At 37.3% G+C, this 13,440-nt stretch overlaps 1 protein-coding gene across 8 annotated transcripts in view; it reads right to left on the bottom strand.

Moving 5' to 3' along the window:
• Positions 1 to 5,311: 5,311 nt before the first annotated feature.
• Positions 5,312 to 13,440, bottom strand: part of ANKRD17 (ankyrin repeat domain 17) — a 169,894-nt gene continuing 161,765 nt past the window's right edge. For all 8 annotated transcript variants that reach the window (XM_080672443.1, XM_080672444.1, XM_080672447.1 and 5 more), the window contains 4 exons: positions 9,548 to 9,796; positions 8,344 to 8,522; positions 7,559 to 7,723; positions 5,312 to 6,958 (listed from right to left, as the gene is read on the bottom strand). In XM_080672443.1, the coding sequence (XP_080528569.1) occupies positions 6,899 to 6,958; positions 7,559 to 7,723; positions 8,344 to 8,522; positions 9,548 to 9,796 (653 nt within the window). In that variant the 3' untranslated portion in view covers positions 5,312 to 6,898. The remainder of the gene's footprint in view (positions 6,959 to 7,558; positions 7,724 to 8,343; positions 8,523 to 9,547; positions 9,797 to 13,440) is intronic.

Here is a 13,440-nt window from a genome sequence, read left to right as displayed (position 1 = left end):
ATTTTTCAATGCAGCTGGTCCTGAAGTCAGGCAGGGCTTTGCTCCTCTGGTTTTGCTGCTTTTTTAGGCCTTGAGCTAAAATACAACTGAGGTCTAGATGTTCCCTCTAGGTAGGAAAGGTCAGGGGGTCCAAACCACAAGACCACTGATACACTAGTGAACCGGTTAACTTAAAATGCAGGCAGATAGGGCAGGGGTCTAGTGAAAAACAAAGGCAGGTGAAACATAGGCAGGGGCAGACAGGGCAGTTTGAACCAGCCTAAGCACAGGAACCGACCAAGCAGAAATAATAAAATGTTTCTGGACTCAAAGTGGGAGGCATGGGAAAACAGGGGAGGGCCTGTAGCAACAAGAGGTACAAACACATAGAAACAGAAAAAGTTCAGCATAGGAACAGAGAACACATAGAAACAGGGAAAGTTTAGGTCCATTGCTGGGCAAAAACAATTGAAGGAATCAATCAGGTGATGACACAGATATAGAAGCAGGCGTGTAGCAAATATATACCCCTGGACTACAAGGCTTTAACGGGCAGCCCATTATTGGGTCCCCCTCCCCTTGTGGGGAGTCTGAATCTGCTTGTAATAAATTTTGCTTAAATCTACTGGTCTGCATGGCTCATTCTTTGGTGTCCTGAGACACGACCCCGGGAAAACACCGTGGCTCACTTTTCCGGTCATCACTGGGGAGGAAAGGCCACCCTGGGGACGAGGTCCCCCCCTATAATTGTCCTTTGCTAGGCACCCAGGTGATCTTCTGTACCTGGCCAATCGTCTTGCTTATGTCTAACTGCCTACTACAGTACCAGGTAGTCTTCTCTGGATCTTATCTTCCTTCAAACTGATAAATTTATGTATGAATTTCTAAATGTGTTTAAATATACGCATCCCAATATATGGTATATATAAACTAACTAAAGTTCTGTGGCACACCAAAAAAATGTATTTTTTGCTGATTTGACAAAAAATGTAATTTTTATTCACTCACACTGGATGGCTATTGTGTTGGCTGTTGTCATTTTTATATTTAACAAGCTAGGAGATCAATGCATCTGATTAGTCAGGTATTGCATATTTTAAAAATTCTTGTGACACACAGGCTTTAAATTACTGTTTTAAGTTAAAAAAAAAAAGCAACCGGTGGCTTTTAAAAAATTTATTTTTTTGTTCTTAAAATGTATTTCTATTGTTGTAATAGTGGAAACATTTTAAATGGAAATATCTTCACCTACAGATTGTGGAAGAAGTGACTTCCACTGCATTTTTCTCCTCCTCAGAGAATTGTTGACATTGGGAGTTGGTCCTTACACAGTGGCACTGAAGACTAGGTACTAAGACTTAAAATCCAAGAGACAGGGAATTGATTTAAAAATATCCTAAAACAAAAAATCCTTATTCATTCACTATTCATATAATCTAAAGAGTTTTCAAGCTATTGCTCAGATCCCTAAGACTTCCTACTGTGGAGCTGTTATCAGGGGTCAGGACTGGGATCTCTTCAAACAGTGTAGGCCCACCTTTTCTGCTACTCATTGGGGTCACATACTCTCATCTTAAAGTGTTCCATTTGAATATTGTAATCTAAATGAAATTTATAAATATTTAACTTATTTTGTATGTGTAAACATACATTTTTAAAATCATAATGGGGGTGATTAGAACTTGCTACCTACTTCATAGAGCAAGTTGGGGCGGGGGGGAATGTCTGCTATAAAGCTCAGTACAAAAGTAAAGTATTAGCATTAATGTGTATGTATGTATTGGTCATGCAGCAGTGTGATACCCTGTATCTTTTGAGTTGCAGAGTACAGTATAAATTGAGCATACAAATATTGAGCAAACCAACCAAAACCATGTTAACCCTAACACTTTGCAAATGAACTTGTGCAACATAGTAAAACATTTTTTAAGTTCTATATTTATAGTCTATTCCCTTCATTAATATTACTATGTCACATGACTAATTTTTATTTAAGCTCCTTAAAAACAGACTATGTAATTTTTCTACAGATTCTGAAATTCTTATTTATCACAGTGCTGAACAAAGGACTGGAGCTCAAAATATGAATATAGGCCTAATATGCTTTCTGAAATGTTTGACAAAAGAAACTTTAAAAGTTATTTTCATGAGCAATTGTTAAAGTGATATCTGGGATCAGATTTAGGTTTTTCTTTATTTCTTTAAGGCCTTCCTTTGCAAAACCAAAACTACCTAATGTAGTTAGCTTCTTTCTCTTTACTGAAAACAAAAACTTCTTGTATAATCTTGCTCATGATTAGTTTGTAAGCATTTAAGCATGCAAAATTGGCTTTTACGTTTCAGAAGTGTGAATTCGTTTAAAAGCAGTAATATGAAACCTCTTACAACACATCTATTAGTCCTGTATTCCAACTATCACATTATGAAGGAATTCTTCCTCTTGTCAAAGCCACAGTGGCCCAGTTTTCTCTATATTCACTTACCCACATACAAGTGATGGTATTTTGGCCATCCATCAAGATGTGTAATATAGGTAACATAGGTTATATTAAAGTACTTAATGATGCTGTCATGCTAAATTCCAGTCACCTGGAATTAACACCAGTTAATTCTCAGTAACACTAGCTCCTTGAGTATTGTGACTTAAACATTTATCAATGGGATGTATATTTCCAGAGACTCAGGAGAATCCAGAATTTATAGAGTGTAACATAAGTATACTGAACATTAATATTAAAGAAAAATCTGGACAGGTTCACTTACCCTGGTTAATAGAATACTGACTGCATATAGTGACTTAAAACAATAAATTAAGTCAATGACCAGGTGTAGATCAGTGGTTGAGTGTCGACCCATGAAACAGAAGCTCAGTTAGAATTCCGACAGGCATACCCAGGTTGTTGGGGGGGGGGGAGTTCAATCCCCACTAGGAGGCCTGCAGGAGGCAGCTTATGGATGTTTCTCCCTCATCGATGTTTCTATCCCTCTCCCTTCCTCTCTAAAATCAACTTTAAAAATTAAAAAAAAACCAATGAATTAGTTTTCCTTTGATATTTTAATCATTTCAAAATAATTTTATTTTAAAAATTGCTATTTTAAGTTTTGGCATGCTTTAAATGTTCTGTTCTGTAATGCCAGATCTGCGGGAATGTTTCTGAAAAATAACAAAATGAAAATAGATTGAGAAAAAATCAAAGGATCTTAAGAGATTTTGTGATCTTGAGTTTCCCTGTTTAGTCTAACACTTTATATTGTTTTAATAAAGTAAATAATGTAGGGTGCAAAGTAATTTTTATAAAATGTGTATTTAGGGTCATTGGAATAAAAAAAAGATGGAATGATCCTATCTAATAAAGAGGGAATATGCTAATTGACCATCACTACATCACAAAGATGGCTGCACCCACAGCTGAGGCCAAGTTCCCATAAGGAGCCTTAACGAGCAATCAGCAGGGACCTGAGGCTACACCCTCCCCCCCCCCCACCCTGCAGGGCTTGACAGAGGACCTCAGGCCATGCCCCCAGCCCTGGCATCAGGCTGGGGGACCTCAGGCTGCACCCAGCCCCAGAGCCAGGCCAGGGGACCTGAGGTCATGCCCCCTGCCCAGGGGACCTCAAGGTGTGCTTCCCCTCCTGGTGCAGGGCTAGGGGACCTCAGGCTGCTCCGCCCGCCCCAGCGCCAGGCTGGGGGACCTCAGGCCGTGTCCCCCGCCCAGCAGGGCTTGACAGGGTACCTCAGACCACACCCTCAGCCCCAGCACTGGGCCAGGGGACCTGAGGCTACACCCCCTGCCCAGCAGGGCTTGACAAGGGTGGGACTGGCCAGGTCTGGATCTAGCCTAAGGGGGTGGGGGGTAGCTGAGTCTGGGTCTCACGCAATTTTGAGGTGCATGTGGGTGGGCAGGGACTTGACTCTGCATCCCGTGGTGAGCCCCAGACTCTGACAGGAGGAAGGTTTTCATATACATTTTACTAATTTTCTTTCATCTCTGACACTTCTATTATAGTGAAAGGGCAAATAGCAATATTAAATTATTTCCTCTAATTAATCCCCTTTTAATGTGCACGAATTTTGTGCACCGGGTCACTAATATTTTCATAAAGAACAAGACAGGCTCATTTAGTAAACTATCTCCAGTTCCCTTTTTTACCCCCTAAGAGGATAAATGACTATAAGTCCTTTTCAATTAGCAATAAAAGGATTTAACTTTACAGTAATGAGAAACAGAAAGGGAAAATAATCTTTCAAATAGATACCAAAATGAATTTTTGTAAATATGTTGAGTATTGTGACTTAAGCATTGTGAAATATGTTTGAAAGGCATGAACTGGGTGTTCTGTTGGCACAGGTAAACAAAATCATTTTAAAGTAAAATGGTTACTATAAACAGATTATAAAACAACTGCAATATTAACTATTTTGGGATATAAGGTCTAAACTAACCTAAGTGTTATTTCCAAGAATTAAGTAACTTTGTGAGAGACACACATTGATTGGTTGCCTGCCACAGGCACCCTGACTGGGGCAGGGGACAGAACCTACATTCCAGGTACATGCCCTTGACCTGAAACCCTTCTCCCTTTGGTGCGAGGGGCCCATGTTCTAACCACTGAGCAACGCTAGCCAGGACTTAAGTCACTTCTTAAAAGAGAGAAAAGAAATACATTGGGTCATCTGCAATTACAAATACCACATACTTTCAAAAGGGGGGGAAAGACCTGAATGGTCCCAAAAGATAATGCTTTGTAACATTCAAATAAAAATGCACTGCATTACATCTGAGATTTAAAAAATGTATTTGAAAAATGTGTCTAATATAGGCTTCTAAAAGCATGTTATTGTATTTAATAAGCTCGATCTCCAAAATTAAATATGGAGTATCCCAATCTATATCCCCATACCAGAGCTTGAAACTTAAGAAAATATAGGACTTTTTCTCTTCTTTTTCAGTAAGATCCTGAATTTTAAGAAATTCAGTTTTGTGAATCAATAGCACTCATGTGTTGTAATAAATATGGGGTGGTATCTGTTACCTTGCAGGGTAATTTTAATTGGAAAATAACCCTAGTTAATACAGGAAAGAAATTAACCAAAAATTATAGGATAGGGCCAAAAGTCATATAAAACATTCTATTAAACAGCATTATATCCCTTTCTTAGTAAAGTGCTACAATTTTATTTCATAGCTGAATTTATTTGTAGGGTCGTATTTAGCATTTCCTTTAAATTTGGTCATCAATCAGTCAGATATAAAAACAAATTTAGCTATTTTAAGACCACTCCCTAAATTATAAAATAAAAGTATGTTTGTTTACAGACCTCGATATGTTTGAGAAATTTTTTATTCTTTATTCATGCCAGAGGTTAAAAAAATGTTTTCATTTACTTGAAGAGCCAAGGAACCATTATTAATATTGTCAATGCTGGTGATTTATCTGAATTTTAGTTTGTTTGTTGTGGAATTCGTCTAATTAAAAAAACAAACAAACAGATTGATACATACATTACTTGACTTTTATGATTACCTTTTACATTTCAATCATACAAATTTATTTTTCCATATGAGACAGGGTAGGACACATTCTTCTTGGGTATGTTATTGTTTATTGTTTCAAGTGAATGGAATAAATTCCACTGAATAGTTTAGTGTGGCCCTGTATCCTATATAAACAGGTTAAAAGAAGACTTTATTTTATAATCTGTATATTCACGTCTACCATAAATTGTCTTCATGACAAGTGCAGAATTTCTTTAATTACTTGCCCCAAGTTAGCTGTTGATCCTTTTCACTGATAATACACAAGTGTAGAGAACAAGAAGCCTTTAAAATTGGAGGGAAAATACTTTCCCCTATATTACTGAAAATTGGAATTTTATGTTGACTCTGGATGACCAGGAAAGCCAGTGTTAAGAATCAATATTATCCAATATAAAATAGTACACTGAATTGTTTAATAATAAACAGTACATTAAGAGCTTGTATATGCTGACTGGGAACCAGTGGTGGCTTTTAAATTCTCAGAAAGGCTAAACATTTTATGGTTAGCAGAAACCACAGGTGATGATGAAGGTGCTCCATGTCTCTGTAGCAGCCATTACATTAAAAATGTTTACAAATTATCTCACGAGCAGTAAGAGAATTTTACTGGTATTAGTGATAAAGGTGAAGAGAGAAAAAAGAGTGAAGTGTGCATTAGTTAAGTGTGGCAAGGCAATAGAAAGACATAGAAAAGTGATAAATTTCTTCTATACGTGCTTTGCTGCAAACAAATTCAAAAGAGCAATATGGATATTTAAAAAGCCAATGTTGGGAAACATCCACTGATAATGCCCATTGTTTTACTCTATACTTAAATTACACAAGCAGAAAAGTTATGCTTATTAATAGTTTAATGTATGAAGGAAACATCCAGATTTCTGAATATGAAGGTACATATCTCACATTAATTTAAGTCTACATAAAGTAGAGCCTCTATACTGACATATTGAAATTTACTTTCTGCTTAGCCTTTTCTGTTATGTAAACAATTGTACATTTATTTGCCATTCTAAAACTTCAGGATCAAGTTTACATAATTTTGCTAAATTTCCGTGTTTGCTCAGAAGCAGTTTACAGTACTAATACCAACCAGCCAAAGAACAGCTTCAACAGAAAGTTATGTCCAAAGGGGAAGAGGGAGAGCAAAAAAGAAAAATGATAAGAAAAATGCTAACTAAGGTAAAACAGATGATGATGGGGAATGGGCAGTCACAAATGTTCACAGAAAATAGGTCAGTTAGTAAGTTCTTCTGCAAAAAGCCTACACACTTCAGTCAAGCACATCAGTAGAATGATTTGGGAGCATAAAAATAGTTTTCCGGCCACTTGTGATTTCCTCTGTATGAAAAGGAATCTGCAGGCTAACAAGCTGATCCTCATCAGCCAAGCTGGTTCATATGCACACTGTTCATGTGAGGTGCCCAGGGTCCAGTCCACACCTATGATTAAAGAACATGCATTTTATTAAATGTGTATTTAATATATAGTTGACTAAAATAAAACTCTAGCTAAAATAGCTAAATCTCATTTAATTTGCAACATACTTGAAAACAATGAAGAAAAGCAATGATAAACCACTTTTACCAATTATTTCCTTGCCTCTCCTCTTATCCCTCAAAGAGGATCGATCCATCATCATTTTTTTAAAACCATTACCTGGATACATAGAGGTTACTGAGAGAATCATAAATGTCAAAACTATGTATAATTATAATAACAAATTCATAGGGCCAAAAGTCATATAAAACATTCTATTAAACAGCATTATATCCCTTTTCATAACAGTAGTAAATTTTGATCTATAAAATTATAAAACTTTGCAACTTAAAAGTCTTTTAATTACCATCTACTGCCCAATGAAATACTTTATTCCTTTCATAATTTTAGCGCAAATTATGTACCATTTTCATCATCCCTCTGCTACATTAAATTTCCTTAACTGCCCATAATCTCTCACTACCGTGATTTACCTATATCCTATTTGTCCCAGCATCTCATACACACTAATACATAAATGTTCACTTAATGATCAGCCTTACCGTTTGAGGGCCATTATTTTCTGTGGAGCTTGAAACCATCTTTATTAGGGAGTTCCAAGAGGGGTCTGCAGCATGAGGGCCATTAAATATGGGTCCTGCAGCACCATCAGGAATAGGTGCTACTGAAGGAATCATTGCATTCCCATACACAGAAAAAGGCATACCCTTAAAAAAGGAAAACAAATATTATGCACATTCAAGTCACTGCTCACTTTTCCCAATATAATCAATAGACTTAAAATTAATATTTGAGCCCTGGCTGGTTTGGCTAAGTGGATAGAGCACAGGCCTGACTGAAGGGTCCTGGGTTCAATTCTGGTCAAGGGCACATGCCCGGGTTGCTCAATTCCCAGTAGGGGATGAGCAGGACGCAGCCTATCAATGATTCTCTCCCATCATTGATGCTTCTCTCTCCCTTTCCCTTCCTCTCTAAAATAAATAAAAATATATTTTTTAAAAATTAATATTTGAAACTTCACCCCATTTTGGAAAAGTTTAAGTTATCTAAGGTAATCTAAAAATTACTTTCCATCATAATGTTTCTTCTAGCATTAGATTATACATAACCCTACTATATCCAAAATATTTTGTCAAAAAGCATTTCTCTGAACTGAGAAAAAAATTAAAATTTATAAATATTTATATTTTAGCCAGATTTTGACCTGTAATTGTAGGCCGAAGCCCCAGAATCATCCCACAAATGCTTACCCCCTCTTGAAAGTGAAATAAGACTAAGAAGAAAAACATCTGGAAATAATGAAAATGTTTATTTAAATCACCATTACCCCAACTTTAGGAAAGTCCATGTATCCTGCAGGAACATGCTGATGGAATGTACCAGAAGGAGTTACAATTCCTGTACTCTCTCGCTCCATTGCTTGATGCTGTGAAAACACTCCTGGATCAGACATTGGCCTATGAATCATAGGATTTCCCATCCCAGGGTTACACCAGTCAACTTTGTCTGAGGGAAAAACAAAGAGGCAGGAGAAAATAATTGGTGACATTTAAAATCAGAAGACAGCAAAATAAAATGTTTTACAGATTTCTAGTATTTACTACATTAAATTATGAATTCCTTCAGAATAATGACCTACTTTTATATAATTACTGCAGTATTTCTATGTTTGTAGGTAGTGATGTAATACTCTAACAAAATAACTTAAACACTTAGTGTTACAAAACAAAAGAAAAAAAGGCAACATAAAGGCTGAAGAATCCCAAAGGAAATATTAACATCTCTTTAATATGAAATGAAGAAAAGAATATGCTTACATTATACCAAGCATGTCAAACATGCGGCCCACAACAAATATTTTTGCAGCCCAGCCAATGTAATGGTATATAAGAATCGTTTTAATAAAAATTTCATAACTTAATTTTTATAATACCTGTTATACATAATTATTAATAACGAACTACAACGTTTGCTAATGACTGATTACTACAATTGTGTTGCATTCATTTACCTTATGCGCCTTACACCCAAGCACACCATTTCTCTCTATTAATACTAGCAGCAAATATTTTAGCAGCCAATTGCCACGTCATTATGACTTGTTTAGTGTGCGCAACAGGAAATATTTTGCTTTCAGAGAACAAGAAAAATAGGTTAATTTGCATTATGCTTATTAATTTGTGCAGTTATTCAGTGTCTGGTAAGCTAATGTTCAAGAAAAAATATTAATTTTTATTAAAATGTCCTATTATTTTAACAATTACTCATTTATTTCAGCTCTTTATATTCAGCATGTCTCTATTGAAATAAACCTACGTGTCTATGAAAATTGAAGTTTTTTTTTTTGTGGCCCACATAAACTTAAACCTTGTTTATTTAGCCCATGTTAGCCTTTGAGTTTGACATGCTTGCATTAGACTATTTTCAAAAAGCAATGATAAATTTGATGAGAGGTAATATGGGAATAGTAAGTGGTCTGAACTGTTAAAAGTGATTACTTAGTTTCCTGTAAGCAGAAAAGCATATCATACCTTGATTGCCACCAATCCCTTCAAAAGACCAGATGCCACTATGCCCTACTGATGTGGACAAATTACTCCCAATAACAGATGGAGCTGAAGTTCCAGTTTGCCTGATACGTGCAGAACGTTCAGTCCCAATAGGGACTGGAACTTTTCTGTCCTGAGAGACGTTGTTGGGTTTTTCTGACCCTAAAGGTACTGATGATGGGGCAGGAGAAGGTGCACGAACTCCGGAGGATACTGACTGTGCAGGAGAATCTAGAGAAAAGATATTTTGAAATAGTATACATGTCATCTATATAGCATGAAATTTTGTAAAACCAAATCTTAAATTCTAAAGATGCCTTAAATATGCATTCTAAAGAAAAATAAGAGAAAAATGTTTAAATAATAAGTAATGCATGTTAAAATGTGGTTAATGTCCCATGACTTCATAGTCATTTTTTTAATGTGGTGTACCTGGTGCACAATTTTCCCATTTAGTTATTTGATAATTGAATGTGAAGATGTAAATGCTGCAACTACACATGTAATAAACCATTAAACTACTTAATATTTAAATTAATCCTTGACATTGAACAAAATATACCAGAGCAATGAGAAGAAAATAATTACGTTTTTTAAAAATGGAGGTAGGGAAAATCATGCCTATATTGGCAAGTCCCAATCCTGAGGATATTTTTCCACTGATTTTGAGAGAGTGGAAGAGAGAGGAGGGAAAGACAGAAATATCGATGTGAGAGAAACACATCGATCGGTTGCCTTCTGCACAGGCCTGACCAGGGCCCAGGCCGGGGAGAAGCCTGCAACCCAGGTACGTGCCCTTGACCAGTGGCCGACACGCTATCCACTGAGCCAAATCACCTAGGGCCCTTGGTATCCTATATGATAAAAGCCTAATAATGCTAAGTGTCCAGTCATCTGGTCGTCCATTCAACCAATCAAAGCGTAATATGCTAATGATATGCTAAGACCACTCAACTGCTCACTATGATGTGCATTGACCACCAGGGGGCAGACAGCTGACTGGTCGGCCAGTCACTATGACGTGCACTGACCACGAGGGGGCAGATGCTCCGACCAGTAGGTTAGCTTGCTGGCTGGGGTCTGGCCCATCAGGACTGAGTGAGATGGGCCAGACATGCCCTGGAGCCCTCCTGCAGTCCCTCCTGGCTGGCCAACCTCCCGTGACCCTCCCCGGCCCTGATGATGCACCAGTGGGGTCCCTTGGCCTGGCCTGTGCCCTCTCGTAATCCAGGACCCCTTGGGGGATGTCGGAGAGTCAGTTTTGGCCTGATCCCGGAGGCCAGGCCGAGGGACCCCGCTGCTGCATGAATTCGTGCACAGGGCCTCTAGTATTATGATAAAAAACAAAGGACTCAGATATCTAGCAAGTCTGGAAAAACTAGCCGAAGAAAAAAGTTTCTTTAAATCAGTACTTCACAGAATCTTAATATGCTTATAAACTATCAAAATACTATGTGGTATACCTGAAACTAATACAAATTAACATTGACTAAACTATAATTAAAAAAATAAAAAGAAAAAGCTATGTCTCACTACCCAACTTTTACTATATTGTGTGTGTGTGTGTGTGTGTGTGTGTGTGTGTGTGTCTATACCCAAAGGAATTCAGGTAGTTAATAAATTTGCAAAAATCTCTCTTTCTCCATTCATGCACAGAGACACAAAAGCATAATGCTTCTATTTCCTGAAGCACTTTCCCAGGAATTTGGAAGACAAAGAAAAATTCAGTAAGATTAGCCTGAATGTGTTTTAAAAAAGACTTCTCATATATAGTTTATAATCAAATATACTGGAAAGTACTGTGAAGATCAAGTCCATCTTACTAAGGCTTGCAGAGGTCTATTTTTTGGTTAAGTTGATAGGATCGCCCATCTAAGAGTTATAGTGACTATTAACTAAAAACAGTGAATGTGAAAGTACTTCATAAATTATACCTTATTATACAGATATTGTTATTATTGGGGACCAAAAACATGAAACATGATAGGCTTATCTATATATATACAGAAGGCTAATATGCAAAGTGTCCCCTTAGGAGTTCAACTGGGAGACTGTGAAGTTGACCACCTGGCTATGATGTGCGCTGACCACCAGGGGGTGGTGCGGAACGAAGGGAGGCCCTGGCCGGCAGCCAGCAGCCAGGGAAGGGAGGCCCCAACCGGCCCTGTTCGTCAACCAGGCCTAGGGACCCTACCCGTGCACGAATGTTGTGCACCGGGCCTCTAGTTATTTATAAAAGTAAACCAAGAAAACTATTATTCTCTAATGTCAAGTTGAAGTATACCTTGTGTGGTCATGGATCCACTAGTGTTACTTGACAGCATTTACTTTTAACAAATCAAGAAAATAGAAAACCCATGTAAGTATCTTTAAAGCAATTATAAATATTTGAAAATTCAACTTAAAATTATAATGGTATAAGAGGGAATTCTAGGATGATCCCTCCCATAAAATAAAATCCACTAAGTTAACAAAGTCAAAACTAACAACATGGGTAACATAAAACAGACAAGGTATCCAAAGATACAAGTGAATGGGGACAAATCACCAACAGCTGTAAGATTTATGTAGTGGCATCTGTGTGGAAGGAAGCAATATGAGAACCACAAAACATTCAAAGGAACTAAAAGGAAAGCAGGGCAGGCCAATATGAGAATAGGTGAAACTGGGAGAGTTCTGCTTATGTGTGGATGATTGCAAGGGATTCACAATAAGGTCTAAAAAAGCTGGTGCAATATAAGCCCTATGAACTTTCAAAAGTACCTGCGGAAGCTTCCTTCCAGGATAAAGCCCCATACTGATAAGAAACTTCTGTGAACAGACTCCAAACTGAGCAGGAAAGGACAACTGATGCAAAGAGAACGTTCAGTCAAGAGCAGGGCAGAGGGGTACAGGTGGGTGGATAAGGACAACAAAGCCAGCACATGAAGTATAAGACTATTTTTGCACACTTCCCTACAATAGGGAATTCTGGCACCTTTAAGCTAGAAAACATATCCTGATCCACATATTGCTTCTATAAATTCAGGAAAACTAATTTCATTTAAAACTTCAAAATACAATAGAAATTAGTCAAATTCCATAGAAAGCTATTAAATGAAATGAAAGATATGGATTCCTGTAGACAACAAAAGCATGCCAGAAAGAAAGCTATATCCTAATATTCCAAAGGCACATTAAAAAGAAACTATACTCTAAAATTCCAAAGTGAGCCATAAGGAAAAAAAAATAAAAGAATGAACAGCATAATTCTAAATTAGTAAAACTGGAAACAAGATGACAAACTCAGGAAAGTATTAAAATGAAAGAAAACTCCAGGAAAGACTAATAAATTCAATTATATATAAGGAATGCAAGATGGTATAAAGACCAGGGATAAACAAAATTTTGTTTATTGTTTTTTAAACCATGTATTGAAAGGGCATAATTACATTCCTGTGAAAAATGAACTCAGAACAATTAAAACCAAGACATAGTCAAAGGAAGCAGGCAGAAAGGCAGGCAGGCAGGATGGTCAGAAGGAGGGATGAATGAACCTTACCTTCCCTGAGGCCCATTCCCAAGAACCTGCCCTAACCTCTGTGTATGATCTAGTTTCTCTTTCCTTTCCTGTATCCTACCAAAAACAAAAGCAAAGCAAAATCAGAGCAACTCTCTAACATTCTGTTTAAATAAACAGGATAACTAGGCTTACCTGCTGACCTGCCCCATTTAGACATTTGCCCTTTTCACAGATTCTGCCACTATACTAATCATAGTTTTTATCACATGACTGTTTTCTGCTTTCTCCCTGCAGGTTTACTGGACTAAGGACAAGCATCTGACTAAAGAATGATCCTTTTCAGGCTAGCCCAGCCGTGGGCAAACTACGGCCT

The sequence above is a fragment of the Plecotus auritus genome (genome assembly GCF_963455305.1).
Source record: "Plecotus auritus genome assembly, chromosome: 1".
Taxonomy (NCBI): Eukaryota; Metazoa; Chordata; class Mammalia; order Chiroptera; family Vespertilionidae; genus Plecotus; species Plecotus auritus.
The sequence above is the reverse complement of the archived record's forward strand: the minus strand, read 5'-3'. Positions and strand labels throughout refer to the sequence as shown.